Source organism: Pipistrellus hanaki (genome assembly GCF_964339955.1).
Source record: "Pipistrellus hanaki genome assembly, chromosome: 2".
Lineage (NCBI taxonomy): Eukaryota > Metazoa > Chordata > Mammalia > Chiroptera > Vespertilionidae > Pipistrellus > Pipistrellus hanaki.
In genome coordinates, this window is record NC_140504.1 from 59,166,670 (window position 1) to 59,183,267 (window position 16,598).

The following is a 16,598-nucleotide window of genomic DNA, read 5'->3' on the forward strand; positions in this document are numbered from 1 at the left end:
ATTATACTATTTTAAACTTTTGGTTTCTAGGAAAAACAAAATCCCTTAGACAATCTTGATCCAATTATTATACTTAAAATATTTTTAATATTATCCATATATAAGAAATAAGATTACTTAGTTTGCTAAAACTCCATTGCTTATATGAAAATTTGATAAAGTTTGTATTATTAAATTGGTCACTTAACCCAATCAACCAGGAATACAGAACTGAAATGTCTTTGTAGAGATCCTGAGAGCTTCAAAAGTTACTTATGGCATTTAGAGTTGAGGTGGAAAAGGTTCAGGATTGTATATCACTTCCGATCAAGATTAATTCCTGATACACTGAGGAGTCCTAAAGTTGTATAAAAATGGTGTTCAGGTGATAATCTTTGAATTTCCCTCAACCAGAATTCATCCCATTTTCAGTCTCCTACCCAGTCCCACACTCCTTCTTTACTCTTCTGCCTGATTGGGCACTCGTGTGATGGATGTGAGCACAGCATGCCTGGTAATATTAGTGCTGAGAACCCAATTTAGAAATGAGGTGGAGAAGCAGCCAATTTAGCAAATGGAGAAGAGAAGTATAGATGTGAAAAGAAATACTAAAACAGAAAACATTAAAATAAATACATTGAATTTTTCTAATTTGGACTGAACCTTGAGGTCTCCCATCCATCTGGCTAATATTTACTCTGTAGTGAATAGGAGAGGAGTGAGAATGGAAGATATATATATATATATATATATATATATATATATATATATTATCAATAATTGATCTACTAATATATTCCATACATAAGTAAGGGTACTACTTTGCAAGGAAACATGAATACTTTAGGTTTCAATATGTGGAATTCCTCAATAATGATATTCTATATTTGAAAAATATATTGCTTATAAAACACTTATTTTTATAACTTAATTTGAACCTCAAACCAGTCTAGTAGAAAAGAAAAGTTAGGATTGGAGTGTTTTTTTTATGTGTCTACTACATAGATGAGTAAACTAAGGCTCAGAAAGTTTAAGTTACTTACCCGAGGTCACACGACAAGCAATTGTCATAGCCAGGTCTAGAACCCAGGGAAAGGGATTATTCCACTACAAAGACATGAAACAGGACATTAAACAAACAACATTTAAGAAAATAAGATCTGTAAGTAATTGAGGATAGGAAATCTGGAGGGTCAGACTCCCATACTACAATGTAAACTCACAGCAAGTGTACTACTTTCATCAAAGCAGACAGGAGAGGGAAGTGTAAATTTGACCACAACTACCTGTGAGAAGGACTGATAGAGTTGAATGTACATTTTCACAAAGTCATCTCTGAATAGGTACATGAGAATAGTCTGCTGACCCAAACATCTCCCATAATGGTCCATCATGATAAACTTTTCCTGCCTACTTTTATTTCTTCAGTAAATATTTTTTGTTGGGAAGTTAATATGTGCCAGACTTAAGATGCCTATTTTGTCTAAAAATACCCATTTGGAATGTTGGAAGGGACACACTTTTTTGGAAAGTTTTTCTTTTCATAGCCTTACCCATTAAACATTAGTCATCAATAAAGAAAACTATACTTGGTCCTGAGAGGAGGAGGAAAAAAATAAAAATAAAAACTCCAAGAAAAAGATAGAAAAAGATTGAGAGCAATGGCCCAGATAAAGAATAAGAGTGTGAAGATACTACTCAACTTTAGCAGTTGAAGACAAATTTTACCTATAAATCATTTGTCTTACTCTCTTCTCAAGGCCATGACAATTCAGTCAAACAAAAATATACCTCCTAGAGTCTTGCAGAAAGTATTTCTATGGAAAGTTGTGGTTGCAGTTTGCCTCAGATTGGCCACAATATGCCTACTTCAGAATCTAAATAGCTTCAGTCTATTCAAACCTAAGGAAGATAAAGTTGATATGGTTCTCCCTCCTTTAACATGACATAAGAACCACTTACCATTCAATCCTCCTTTACTCCCATGAAAGGTTTCTCTTTGAGGAATATTATTATGTAGATATTTCAGTGAAAAGGAAAGAAATTCAAAAGAATAAAATTAACTCTAAACACAGTTCCCTGAATACAGATCAATATATTTTGAACTTTATCTGATCAATGAAATAGGTCAACTAAGAGTAACAAAAGATTGAGTCAAAGTTTATTTGGAAAAGTTGTGGAACAAAGCAATTACATAAGTACTTGGGGCAAAAAGGAAGAGCATGAAAAGTTTCAAGACTATAGTAAATCATGTGTCTTTCTTGGTAATCTGTTAATCTCAGAGGTCAGGACTATATGCTGGTTGGTGGACATCAATGGGAGGCTTTCAGATAGTACCAGTTATGGTAATTTGGAGAAACATGGTATTAATAGGCTCATCTTATGCTTGCTTTCATTAAAAAATGATAGTTATCATCATACTGGTCAATATCAAGAATCAATAATATCAGCTCCACTTCAAAATTTGATATCAATGAATTACAAAAAAATACTAAGTAGTGATTTCATACATTTATATGTGCCACAACTTATGAAAAGTCTATAAACCTGGTTCCATATTCATTCAGCAAACAGATCACCTACAGTTGAATCCAATTATTATATTTGGCAAGTCTTGTAGTAGGCACCAGAGATAGAAAAACAACAACAACAAAAAACTAACATTACACTATTCCCCTTAAATAGCTCATAGTATGGACACCAATGTGAAGAAAGAAAGAAAGAAAGAAAGAAAGAAAGAAAGAAAGAAAGAAAGAAAGAAAGAAAGAAAAGATAAGAAAGAAAGGAAAGAAAGAAAGAAAGAAAGAAAGAAAGAAAGAAAGAAAGAAAGAAAGAAAGAAAGAAAGAAAGATAAAAATGGTATATGGTGCCATAAGTGACCTAATAGTGATTTAAAATACTAGAGGCTCAGTGCACAAAATTCGTGCCTGCGCCCTCTCGAAATATGGGACCTCTCGAGTAGGTTCTCTAAACCTGGCTAGTAATCAGGCTCTATCAGGGCTTTCCTTCCTCTGGCTGCTGCCAACTGGCATGCCCCCACCACTGCCACTGCTTTCCATCTATGCTGTGTTGCCCCCCACCCCCCCCTGCCACCAGTCACCTCCTTCTGCAGGTAACAGGCATGGGGTACAATCACTTGGCTGGCCTGAGCCTCCCTCTGTGGGGCAATTGTGGGGCGATTGGTTGCTGGCTGATTACATCGCACTCACCTTGGCTGGCCTGGCACAATGCATGTTATAGTGTGGTCGTCCGGAAGGTTGTCTGCATGGTCATTCTGCTATTCTGTTGTTTGGTCAATTTGCATATTATACTCTTATTATTATAGATAACATAGTCACAAAAAGGCAGGAAGAAACTCAACAGGATGGTCAAGACTGGCTTCCAAGAGCCATTCTTAGAGGGAAAATGTGAATTTTCTAAGTTGAGAAGGAGTGTAATGTGAGCAAAGAGTACAGTATGAACAAAGACATCAAGGCCTGAAAACTGTTGAATCATGAGATGGGAGAATAGGGTGTTTAAAGATATCGTTGGTAAGGCAGGCAAATCTGGATCACGTCATTCACGCTGAGAAGTTTGTATTTTTGCTTCCAGTTAAGGAGGGACATTAGAGGATTTTAAGGAGGAATATCAGATGACCAGATTTGTGTTGGGTAAAGGTAAGTACAGTGTTATGTGTAAGGAGAATTGAAGGAGAGTAAGATGGAGGTGAGGAGTCTATGTGAGAAGCGATTGCCTTTGTCTAGAAAAGGTAATGAAAATCTGAACCAGGATATTTGTAGTGAAATTGAAAAGTAGAGGATGGATACAAAATTTTATTAACAAGAATCTAAGGATTTAGTAGCTGAATGTGGGAATTAAAAAAAGAAAAAGAACTATGTTCAGGATTACTCCTGGTTCCTAGAGCTTGGAAGCTGGCTAGCAGTGGGCATTTGGAGGAAGGCCAAGTGGAAGACTGAGTATGGTTTTGTACATAACAATGTGGTTATCTCTTAAATATTTACATAGAGATACCTAATGGATCAGGAGCTTAGGAGAGATATCCAGTATACAGATTTGAATTCACACAGGTGGTTAAAATTCGGGCATGAAGGAGATCACCTAGAATTGGTGTGTAAAGTGAGAAGAGAAATGGATCAGGATCATGAACCTGGAGATAATCTATATTTAGGGGAGAAGAGAATGAACAAAGACAGCAAAGCATACTGAGATGGACCTATCTGAGAGGGAGGAGAATGAGGAGAGTTATCATGTGGGTCAAATGAGAAGAGAGTTTCAGGAAGAAGGATAACCAACAATACAAAATGTCAAAGAGATAGCAAATAAGACATAAACTGAAGTTAGTGGATGTGGTGTCTTCGTTTCAATGGGATTATGGGAACAGAAACCTTACGAAAGTAGATGGAATCGTGAATGGGGAGTGATGAAGAGGAGAAAGTGAGTATGAGGAGACCTTTTAGGAACTTTGTTCTAACAGGTGGGTGAGACAGAACACTATAGAGATGGGACAGGAAAGTCAGGAAATAGTCCTTTAAGAGAAAAGAAACACAAGGATAGTCATAGGCTATGGGGAAAGGAGTTAATATAGTACAAGATAAAATCTTAACAGAGAGTAGGACATGATGGAATGAGATTCTGGAGAAAAAAATAGGAGGAACAAGAGTGCAAGCAGAAAAATGAACTGTGACCAGAACCAACTTCTGAACAGAAAAAAAGCAGCATAGTAGGCACTGGACAATCTTGAAAAATTGGTGGTTTTAAACCAAGGTCCACATTGTAAAACTTGGACAGAAATTTTTGTTTACATTTATATTGATCATTGTTTTCACATTAATTTTGTGTAATGCTACAGAAGCCCTTTAAGGCAAGCAGAGTGGATTTTTGCTTGCTTGCTTTGGATTTGTTTTTTGTGGGGGTTTTTTGTTTTGTTTGTTTGTTTTTTTGTCTCCATCTTACAGGAAAAAACCAAAACCCAAGATTATGTGATTCATTCAAGATCATAGAATCAGTATATTGCATAGACTAAGGACTCTACCCAGTGCTCTTCCCAATACCTCAGAGAATGTTATGAAGACTTCAGTGCAACAAGGCAACCAGACCACACTTCTGAAATTCAGAAGAGAGAATCCCTGCCCACAATCATTTCTTTGATTGACAACAGACATGCTTGGTTGCCTGAAAGTCTGTATGACAGCTAATAGGGAAGTCAATGCTATATGTTCTCTTGAGATGACCTGGGCATGTGCATCCTTTGAAATGTTCCTTTAATATTAGTGATTTGAGGTTCCTCTTACTTTGTCAGTATGAACAAGGAAAATATTTGGTAAGTACACATGTTCTACTCTTGGCTGAAAGGCCTCCTCCCCCTTTCTTATGGGACCTGGTGAAACTGAAGTATGCAGAATCATCAGCCCCAGGCATATCACTGACAATTTCATTAGGAACTAGGCAAAAGAGATCCCTTGCCATTCTTTCTCTCAGTGAATAGGAGCACTGCCCTTTAGCATAAAACATGAAAGGAGGTTTCTATAGTTCTGCCAGCTCAGCAAGAGAAAATATTAACCCTGCATATTCTTATCCCAGTTGTCTCAGCATGGATGGGGAGGGAGGGGCCAGAATTACAGACTGTCAGCATGAGAGAGCGGAGCTCATTGTGTATCGGTTAAAAAGGAATTAGATCCACCAGATATCAACACATTGAATTTCTAAGGTTCTCTGCAAGTTCAGATAATTTGACAGAAAAAGAAATCCCTTTAAATGATTTCTTTTTCTGTTTATATTAGGAAATGTGTGGCAGAACTCAGCATTTTAAAAAGTGAACAGCTTCAATTATACTAAGTAGACTGTCTCTACTTAATTAATTCACTTAGTCTCTGGGTGACACTGGGCGTGGCTCGGCGAGATTTAGGAGAAATCCAATTTATAACTAGAAGGGATCTAATTTGTAACTGGGAGGAATCTTCTGCACTAGGTAGCAAGGCGGCATCCTTCCACACCTTTCCAATCCTGCAAGGGAAAGATGAGGTTGGAATTCGCAACTACAGATCACACACTCTAAGGACTATCTGTTGTATGAGGGAAAAGGCAGATGTTGGTGGGGCTGAAGGGGCTACTTGCTTGCACTGGTATTCTTTACACTTCAATTAGAGTCCTTAGTTTTAAACAAAGGAAACACCTCACAATTTTCTTGCTTGTGGACTCAGATCCTATCTTGCAAGTTTTTTCATCATCTGCAATATGCATTGCAATTAAGCTGTTTCAAGTTAACCCCAAGGTATTTGAAAATCATAAACCAATAAAACCTCAAGAATTCTTTCCTTTTATTCCTCCTTTGCCCACTTCTTTATCATCGTCTTATCCTCATGCCACTGCCATGCTCTTCTTCTTGCTTTAATCATCTATAGTGGTGGGTAATTAATGGCCAATAAAGATAATTTACGCTTTCGTCTCACCCATTGGCAATGTATTACAGCTCAGAAATCCAAGGCTGCTTTTTATGCTGCTCCAGTGGAAGAGGAAGGAAGTGCAATCTCTCCAGCCCCCTCCCACGTTTCTGCTGGGTTTTATGGGTGTGGCAGAGTTTAGACCTTTGCAGATTTTTGCCCTTGTTTTATTCCCTGCTAAGGACTAGGACGACTAGATGCCAGGAGGAAGATAAACACAATCCGATTCTGCCATGAGTGATACAGGATCATTACACCCACAAGCAGGAAAGCCATGCTGGACAAGTACTCACACATAAATGCCCGTCAGTGTAGTATGGAGCCCACGCCCTGAATACATCATTTCCTTCAGTCTGATTTAATTCTAGCCTACATACTGACTTATGTGAATGATATACAACAGTGGTAAATGGGGAACAGGGCAATTTCACAGAGAAGCACTCATTTTTACATCAGGACAATTTCTATACCTTTTATTTTATCTCATGCATATAAATTATGCTAACATGCATTCAGGCATGTGGAAGCTACACAGAGTACACGCATGACTATCATACATGAAGTGTGCAGATGCTATAGACATTTAGTGCAAATTTTTACAACTCCCAAACACAAAATTTCAGCTTCATTACTTTGCACCTCCAGGGGACACTTGGGGTTGTCACTGAAAGAGAACCCTAGGGAAGGCAACTGTCCCCTTTTGGAGAAGGGAATTCCATTAGCCTCAATTCTTTCTAAAAATCATGCTTGGTTTCCTTTGTCAAAGGAGGGTGTATCTATACCTGTGTGTGTCTGCAGAGAGTGGCAGAAAGTTGTAAAGCAGCCTATCTTCTTTGCCAAATTAAAGCTTTTGTAAGGGAATAGCATTGGCTTCCTTTGGTCTCCGCCTTCCTAAATTTTATTCCCCCAGCTCACCAGTGGGGCAACCTCAGGGTGTTTCCTTGACAGTGTGCCTAACCCAGCCACCTGTATCTACTGCATGTATGTCAGAATGAACACAAGGAGAAGCCTGATTTGGAAAAGAAGCACCAGTCTCTAGAACCATCAAACAGTTTGGGGAAGTCTGGCATGTAAGATTCCCATGCTCTTCCCCAAGCCCCCCTGCACAAACCGCCAAACCACACACAAAACCCCAGATGCCGGGTACTTTATTTATTTATTTATTTATGCATGCATGCATGCATGCATGCTATGCCTCTCCATCCACTGCTCTGATATTCTGCTTCTGTCTCCCGTCCCCTTCCTCTTCCTTCTCCTTCATTCTCACTCCCCTCCCCGCCCCTCCTTTCAGGGCGCTGGCTGAATGTTCTAATCTGGCAGGCTGCTTCTTCTCCACCCCTCCCCCTTCACCCCCTTCGGATTCAGCGAATGTATTACAAATTGCCCAGTATCCAATACCTGCACCGGAATAATGCCCAATTCCTATCTCTCGCACTCCACCCCTAAGGCAATCCATCTGCAAAAGGCTTCTTTAACCAAGACTGCCATCCGCTTCCCCCGGGCGCGCGCGCGGGCTGGCGGGCGCGCGCACAGGCACACCCTCGCCCAGATCCCACACCCATTTTTCTCTGTAACCTTCGCCAAAACCACTCCAACGTGTTCCAATAAATGTTTGAAAGCTTCATTTGGCGAGTGCCAGGGCGCCGTCGGTTCCTGCTGAACGCCATGCTCTTCATCCCTCCCTAGCCTCACTCCCATCAAGTTTCTAAAATGTCTTTCAAGAAATAAGTGAGCAATTCGAAATGGAAGAAAAACCTGGGCAGTGGGGGAGGGAGGGCGGGGACTCGGATTCTTGCTAATCTTGTGTGTGTCCCTCTTCCGGATGAAAATGAGTCACCAAACGCTTATTATCCAGAATGTTAACCCGACTCTGGCCACTGACAACCCCTGGAAAAAATGCCAGGGAAGGGGAGGAGAGACCTGATTTCCAACAGGTAATACTGGGCTCGTCTTCCCCATCCCCTCGGAGCTCGAAGCTCCTAGGGGCGTGGTCCACCCTCTCCTCGGACAGCTGGTGGGTGCACAATCGCTAAGGGGATTTTCCCCTTTTATGCGGCCAGTTTCTCCCCAGCCCCATTTGCCTTCAGATTTCTTTTTTTGAAAGAGATGGAAAAAAGAAAAAGAAAATTAAAAAAGCATCTCCCAAATCAGTTTCATTCATTGACAAATAAATAAATAAATAAATAAAGCCATCATATGTTCTTCCATCAATACCTGCGCCCATTTGAAGCTCAGGCATGTAGGAACTAAGCAGCACATGTGAGAAAATTGTACCACAGAACAAGCTCTACTCGTTACTAAATATTATTCTTTCAACCTGGCTTTTTGCAAATAATATAAAGGGTGGCTTCCCCATCTGATAGGTAAAAACCTACATATTTCTCCCAGATACGTGTCTACATCCACACCCGCAAAACCAGACCCGAAATGCTGAACATTAACTTAATAGCCAGATAAATAAATAAATAAATCTTATTTCTAAGCCAAATGGGCGTATTTTCCCCCATCATTGTCTAAATTAGTAGCAGCAATCCCAAACCAGAGCATGAGAGAGAATAGAATAAAAGCTGGGATGCAACCATCAGTTATCAGAGGCTAAGGAAACGCGAGCACCATGGCCAGAACAGAAGCAGTTAAAATATTTTTCCTGCCTTCACAGGGAAATACAGTACTCTAGTAATTTCACAACAGCAAGAAGTAAAAAATCTTTAGCTCTACCTGTTTGGTTCTTCTCATACAGCACAGCATGGTTGTATCGTCCCTTGCCTTCTTCCTGCCTTCTCTCCTTTCCTCCTCTCTCTTTCTTATTCCCCCCCTCTCCACCTCTTTTCTGCTCGCTTGCTCACTCGCTCTCTCGCGCTAGCGCGCTCTCTCTCCCTCCCTCCCTCTCTCTCCCTCACACACACCAGGGCAGTTAGCAGCAACTGTAAGGTCCACAGCTATTGCTCATCGCACATGCTCTCTCCTCTCTCTCTCTCCTCTCTCTCTCTTTCTTTCTCTCTCTCCTCTCCTTTTCTTTTCTCTCTCTTCCCCTCCCCACCTACTCTGTCTTTCTTTTTCTTCCTTGTCTCTCCATCTCTTTCTCAGAATTGTTCTCTAGCTTTCAATGACTAATCACTTCCCCAGCCCCTACCCCCATTCTAGACAGTCGCCCCCTCCCAGTCCCCTGCCAGCCTCATGAATATTTAAACATCTCCAATCTGGACCCAATTACCCACCGACTTTCTCCCTGCATTAAGAGGATGGGTGGGGTGGAGGCAGAGAAGTATATTCCAGCCGGTTCAGGAGATTGGATGGCATGTGTTTTACATGGAAGAGGGGCTTGAGGAATGCTTGTATTTCTTTGCTAACTCTGTTCTTTTCCCAGACTTATACAACACGTCATATCTGCTATTTAGGATTTATGCAGTTAATAATTGTGAGGGTTAAGTTCCCTCAAAAAATAATATTACACATTGTGTATATACTGTACTCAGTTTTCGTATAACCTAAAATAAATACTAGTACATACATATAAGCTGAGATATGCACAAACATATCTCATACATGTTCCACTATCCTTGAAAAAATCCACAACTATATTGCATTTTAAACAGTCTAGACACTTGAGTTTAGAAATAACTAATATTGTCCTAGCTGGTTTGGCTCAGTGGGTAGTTTAGCCTGCGGAGTAAAGGGTCCCTTGTTCAATTGAAGTCAGGAGCTCACGCCTGGGCTGTGGTCTTGATCCCCACTGGGGGGCATGTGGGAGGCAGCCTATCAATGATTCTCATCATTGATGTTTCTATCTCTCTCTCCCACTTCTTTTCTCTCTGAAATCAATAAAAATATTTATTTTTAAAAAGTGTAAATAATATAATTTTTAGCTATATAAAATACTGTGCAATTTTGGGACTGTTACTGAACCTCTCTGCACCTAATTTTCTAATCTCTATAATAGGGATAATAATGCCAACCTATTATTGGTGAAAAACAAATAACAAATATATGCAAAGCACAATGAAGCCATTCTTAATACATAGTAGATTTACCTCACAGACTGTACTTTTCTGAAATTTTGGTGAATTTCCAAGGAACTATCTCAAAGAACTTTTCATACTATTTCTTGTTGTTCATTAGTGATGCTAAGCATCCCCAATTAAACAGCTCATATTCTTCAGCTCTTAGACATGAGCCTAGTTAATAGACATTAACCAGACAGTTATTATCATATATATTATCAGGATCACTGAGTTTAATATATGCAAGATGTGTTTTGATAAAATTCGAGGTACACCCATCTCAGAAGGGACTGTCTCAGAGAGATAGATACTCAGGGGTTGATGTTTATAAATTGTCCCCAGAGGTCTTCCTGAGCCTCACCTGCTGCAGATGCAGCTTTACTTGTCCTTTCATTCCTCTCCATTTGCTTTTTAGCTTTCATAAGTTATGATTAAAATATAGAATTCGGCCCTGGCCAGATGGGTGGCTCACTTGGAGCTTCAATCCTTAGACCAAAAGGTTTCAGATTCCATCCCCAGTTGGAGGGGTTGTTCCAGAGGCAACCAATTGATGGTTTTTCCTCATGTGGATGTTCTCTCTCTCTCTCTCTCTCTCTCTCTCTCTCTCTCTCTCTCTCTCTCTCTCTCTCTCCCTCCCTCCCTCCCCCTCTCTTCCTCTGTCACTCTCTCTCAAACAAAACAGTCAATAAAAATATATCATAGGGTGAGGATTAAAAATAAATAAATAGATAAATAAATAATAAAGTTAGGTTCTGAGTTTAATATTTTTTAATGTTGTAATGAGCCCAGTCAGAGCCAAGCTTTCAAAAACAGCTTTCTATGGGTGTAAGTGATAGAAGAGGGTAAATAATGTAAGAAATGTCTTCATCAGAGACATTTTGTTTATGGATTAGGATCACCCTACCTAGCCTGCTAAGGGGTTAGAGAGTGATAAAGGAAGGACGCAGAGAAGGTGAGAACTGAGGACAAGGGAGAAGAATTGCTTTTTCTGGTATTTAAACAGACTCATAGATATAATCATTATGTTGTCCAGCATAAGGCAGCTAGTGTAAGCTCACATAGTAGGCCATAGAAAGAGGGCAACTCCTTGCCCTTTCAATGCAATCCCCTCAGCCCTCCTATTTATAGATTCTTTTCCTTTTGAATTATTGGAAGAAAATTTGGAACTTAAGGGACATAATAAAGTCAAACAGAGTCTAATACTCAAAACTAGTTAGGCCTGGATGAATTTTAAGATGACATATGTTAAGTCACCACTCTTGGCATCAGTTTTTTTCAGTAGTTCATATGCAATATTTCATTTAATACTGTAAATGAGGTCATTACAATCATTAATCCATTTTGATTGTAATTCTAAAGGTAAGTAAATAAAGTAACTAGACTAGGTCCCCACAGATAATAAGAGCTATGACTCCAAAACCCTGTTAGCTACTAAAATGCATTGCTACTCAATGGCTCTGTACACCTCCTTACTTCTGGTCCTTAGGAATTAGACTTCGTAGTGGAAATACTTAAGTTGAAATGAAATTAGCATTCTGAAAGGTCCACCTATTAGGCTCAGTCCTTACTTCAAGGGCCATGGGGAACAAGCTGACAGCATCATCCAGTAGCAAGTCCTCCATGTATTTCTGACCAAATATCAGCGATTTCAAGCACTCTCAGAAGCCTCAGCATGTAAAGCCTGGCCCATCTTGGATGCCTTACTCTGGACATTTTACATTCTGTCAATGAACCTCTGAAAATTACTTCCCAGAAGGGAACTCAATATTTCAAATTCAGGCTAGTGTTGCTCAGTTGGTACGAGTGTGGTTCTGTGCACCAAAGGATCCTGGATTCAATTCCAAGTTAAAATACATACCCAGGTTGCAGGAGGCAACCAATCAATGTTTCTTTCTCGCCTCTCTCTCTCTCTCTCTCTCTCTCTCTCTCTTCCTTACCCTTAGTCTCTCTCTAGAATCAATTAAGAACATATCCTCGGTGAGGATTTAAAAAACAATATTCCAGCTCTAGCTGATTTGGCTCAGTGGATAAAGTGTCAGCCCATAGATTGAAGGGTCCTGGGTTTGATTCTGGTCAAGAGTACATACCTCAGTTGCAGGCCTAATCTCTGGGCCTAGCAAATGAGGGAGGCAACCTATCAATGTGTCTCTCTCACATTGATGTTTATCTCTCTGTGTCTCCCTCCTTTCCACTCTCTCTAAAAAAAAAATCAATGAAAAAATATCCTAAGGTGAGGATTTAAAAAAACAAACAAGCAAACAAACAAAGAATTCCAAATTTAATTTGAACAATATTGAATAAAATCCAATATGACCTCTCCCCACTTCAGTAATGGAAGTTATGGGATGATAGAAGAATGAGGAAGAGAAAAGCACACACTAATGTGACCTTGACTATATATATATATATATATATATATATATATATATATATATATATATATATATATATATATATAAATAATAAAATAACCAGTATTGTTTTGATCTCTACCAATAAACCCACTAGTCCATATAGCCAATCCCAGAAAATGCTTAGGTTTATATAATTTTAGATTAGCAGATTAACTCATGAAACTATCAGGAAATTTCCTGACTATAGGTTAGACAATAACATCATTCTAAAAGAAGGTGAAGAGTGGTAAGGCCAGGCCCTAGTCCTATTCTCATATCTTTCTTAATTCCATAGTAAAATGACGTTTCCATAATAAATCCAAAAGTCACTGAGTTGGACAACAGGCTCTGTCAGGTAGTGTGCTATTTTATGCCTAGCACTTGAAAGAAGCGTGTCATCAATTGAGGTAGAAAATAGATTTTGTCCTTTTGTTCCCCCTTCCAGGAGTTCATTTTTTTTTTAACTTTTAGTCTTCACCTTTTACCTGCTGTATTATTGTACTAGGGCTGTCATAACAAAATACCACAGATCTGGGGCTTCAATAGCAGACACTTATTTTCTCACAGTTCTGGAGGTTGGAAGACCAAGTTCAAGGTTGGCTTCCTCTGAGGTCAATAAGGGAAAGATCTATTCCAGAGCCCTCTCTTTGCCCTACAGCCACCCTCTCACTACCTTTTCATATGGTGGTCTCTCTGTGCTTGTGCACCCCTGGTGTCTTTCTGTGTCGGAATTTCCTTATTAAAAGACATTAGTCCATTTATATTGAAGCCCACCCATATGACCTCATTTAACCTTAATTCTCTCTTTAAAGGACCTATCTCCAAATACAGTCACATTCTGAGGTACTGGATTAGGGCTTCAACATATGATTTTTTGGGGGAGTGTGGGGGGGCACAATTCAGTCCACAAAGCCTGCATTTTTTATCAGTACTTTCTGGCTTTATTCATTTATTCAACAGTTTCTTTGTTGCAAAAACATCATACCCTTAAGGAGGTGCACACATATATGAAAAACAAAACAAATGCTGTTTTCACAAAACAAGATTTGATGTCAAATCTGTGTTATAAGAATTCAGAATAGGAAAGAAATCACTGTGGACCAGGATAGGTTTTCATTTCATGATTAGGATTTGAACAGGTGGAGAAAGCCCAATGAGTTTTAGAGGGAAAGGCATCACATTAGAAAAGGCAAGGAGCACAAATGATCTCTGCATGACCAAGGGACTATTGATATGCAGACGAGGGGAAATTGTAACGGAGAGATGGGAGAACCTTGGAAGGTAGGCTACACACCCAGATTAAGAAGGATCTGAAGGGTCAGGATATTCATGGCATAGGACTGCCATAAGAAATTTCCACAAACTTAAAACAACAGAAATTTATTCTCTGATATTTCTCTAAGTCTGAATTCAAAATGTTGGCAGGATTAGTTCCTTCTGGAGGCTCTGAGGGAGACTCCATTCCATACCTCTATCCTTAGCTTCTAGTCACTGTGGGCAGTCCTTGCCTTTCCTTCATTTGTAGATGCATCACTCCAATTTTCCTCCTTCTCAGATGGCCTTTCCCTCTTTTTATAAGAACACGTGTCATTGAATCTAGAGCCCACTCTAAATCAAGGATGATCAGATCCATAATTTACATGTATTTGTAAAGACCCTTTTCCCCAAGTAAGGTCACATATACAGGTTATGGAGATTAGGACTTGGATTCAGCTTTTTGAGGAACACAAGGCAATTACTATAGGGGGTCAAACATTGGTTTGTGAGGATAAATATTTTGGAGAATACCTATGTGATGTTGTATAGTATGGAATAGAGAGAAAGATATAAAGGGGCTCAGTGAGAAAAACAGAAAATCATTCTAATGCCTAAATCAGGGAGAGAAGGTGAAAGAGAATGTAAACTGTCACTTGTTGAGTGCCTAGCATGTTTCATGTATGACCTATTTTATGATTTACACATCTGCCTCATTTACCTCGCAGAGAATATTCAGGGAGGAGAGAAAAAGGGATCAACCGAAAATGGTTTGAAGACTGAACTTGGGAAACTTGAAAAATGAGATTACAAAATTCAGATGTGAGGAGACCCCAAAAGGAACCTGGTATTGTGAGGAAGGTTTGATAGTGTTCATTTATGGAAGTGCCAAACTGTTCAGGTGCAACACAAGATCAGATTGTGAGAGAGAAGACTCTGAAGTTGTCTGAGCCTGCCCAAGTCTTTCAGGCAGACATGGCTGTACCTGTGGTATGATGTCACCATATTAATTAGGCTGACCTTATTTCAGTATGGTCTTATTGCCAGAATTCATCCTGTTTCCCTCAGGCAGACAAGGGTCTGAAGCCAGAACCTGTATGGTTTTTAGGACCCTCTAAATCTCCATCTATCTTTTCAGACTTGCCTCACATCCTTTCAGAATTTATCCTTCCAGCACACCATGGAGGCCATCTGAATCTCTGAGTAGCCAACATCCCAGAACAAGAAAATCCTGGGGTGGGGGGACCAGGTGCTGGTAAAGGAGGAGAAGACGAAAAGCATGAAGCCCACAAAGTAAGACTCAAATTGCCACCAGCTCTCAAGCAAGTCTGTGATTTCCTGAGTGAGGAGCTCTGGAGCTTAAGTTGAATTAGCTTCTTGGGAAATTTTCTTCCAGTTTTTAGTATTGAGTTTAGAGCCATTAAATCTTGAACAAGTAATTGTTAAAGAAGAATAGGAGGGTGGGAGAAAGAGAGAGACGAAGGGAGAAAGGGTGGGAGGAAGACTAAACTAAATTTCAAACATTAATTTTCCAGATGCTCAATTGTTTCAATCTGTAATTGTTATTTTGTTCTACATAGACGTGGCTATGTTTCTCATCATTTTCACTCGTATACTCAAGTTGTCCCATTCTAAACTACTTTCTGGAATGCACATTGCTTAGAGAAATGACAAAACATAGCCTTCTTGGTAGGCTCCCAACATGAAGCTCCTACTTGGACTCCATTAAATGCTAACTGTTATCATGTGGGGAAATCAGGGAGGTATCCTTCTTCAAAGAAGATATCACTAAACTCATAATATTTTTTTTCCTCTCATCTTATGACACCCCTTTTACTATTTTCTATAGACTGAGCAGTGTTGGGAGGTTTTATTTACTATACAATTTATAATTGGATAATAAAATGACTTCAGATATACAGCTTCATATTACATCTCATGTTGGCTTGAAGCATTAATAGATTTCACTTAAACTTTATTGATTTCAACCTTCATTTTAAAAGGGCAGCTCATCCTGTCATTCAATCTTTTGGGTTATTTTCCCCTTGTTCCCTTTCCCCTCACCATGATTTCATCAAGTCTAGAACTGAGCTTTTGTGCTAAACAGCCTTGGTCTTTCAATGTCCAAGTTCAAGGCTATTCTTTTTTACATTAAAATTCTTCAAAGATACGCCATCAAAACACATGTAGGGTGTCTAATGTACTCTACAGAATTTTCTTGAATGGACTTGCTCATTCTCTATCCTTAAGGCTCTGAGATATACACATATTCCCAATAAACCTCATCAGATTTATTTTAAATCCCTTCTAGTACCTATAAGATCCTCCAGAATTCCTCTGATACTTATTTAATTTTCTACTTCCCAGTTCTCTATTTCTTCCTTCATCTTAAAATCCAACAAAAAATTCTACCATTTAGACATCTCAAGATTCTTTGTTGATTAAAATACTCCTCTTTGACAAAATTAGCATGTAATGATTCTACTGCACATAAGTTCACACCATAACCTCCCTAATCCACATATAAATGT

General features: G+C 39.2%; 1 protein-coding gene across 2 annotated transcripts in view; it reads right to left on the reverse strand.

Moving 5' to 3' along the window:
• The window catches only part of GAP43 (growth associated protein 43), a 100,325-nt gene extending 90,836 nt beyond the window's left edge, over window positions 1-9,489 (reverse strand). Inside the window, exon 1 of one of the 2 annotated variants that reach the window (XR_014794345.1) lies at window positions 9,138-9,286. Coding sequence is in view for 1 of the 2 variants with exons in the window: in XM_084876149.1 (XP_084732275.1) it covers window positions 9,138-9,167 (30 nt within the window). In the remaining variant the exon portion in view is untranslated. Of the gene's footprint in view, window positions 1-9,137 lie in introns of both variants that reach the window. The other variant, XM_084876149.1, reaches the window with a different exon arrangement.
• Window positions 9,490-16,598: the final 7,109 nt, after the last annotated feature.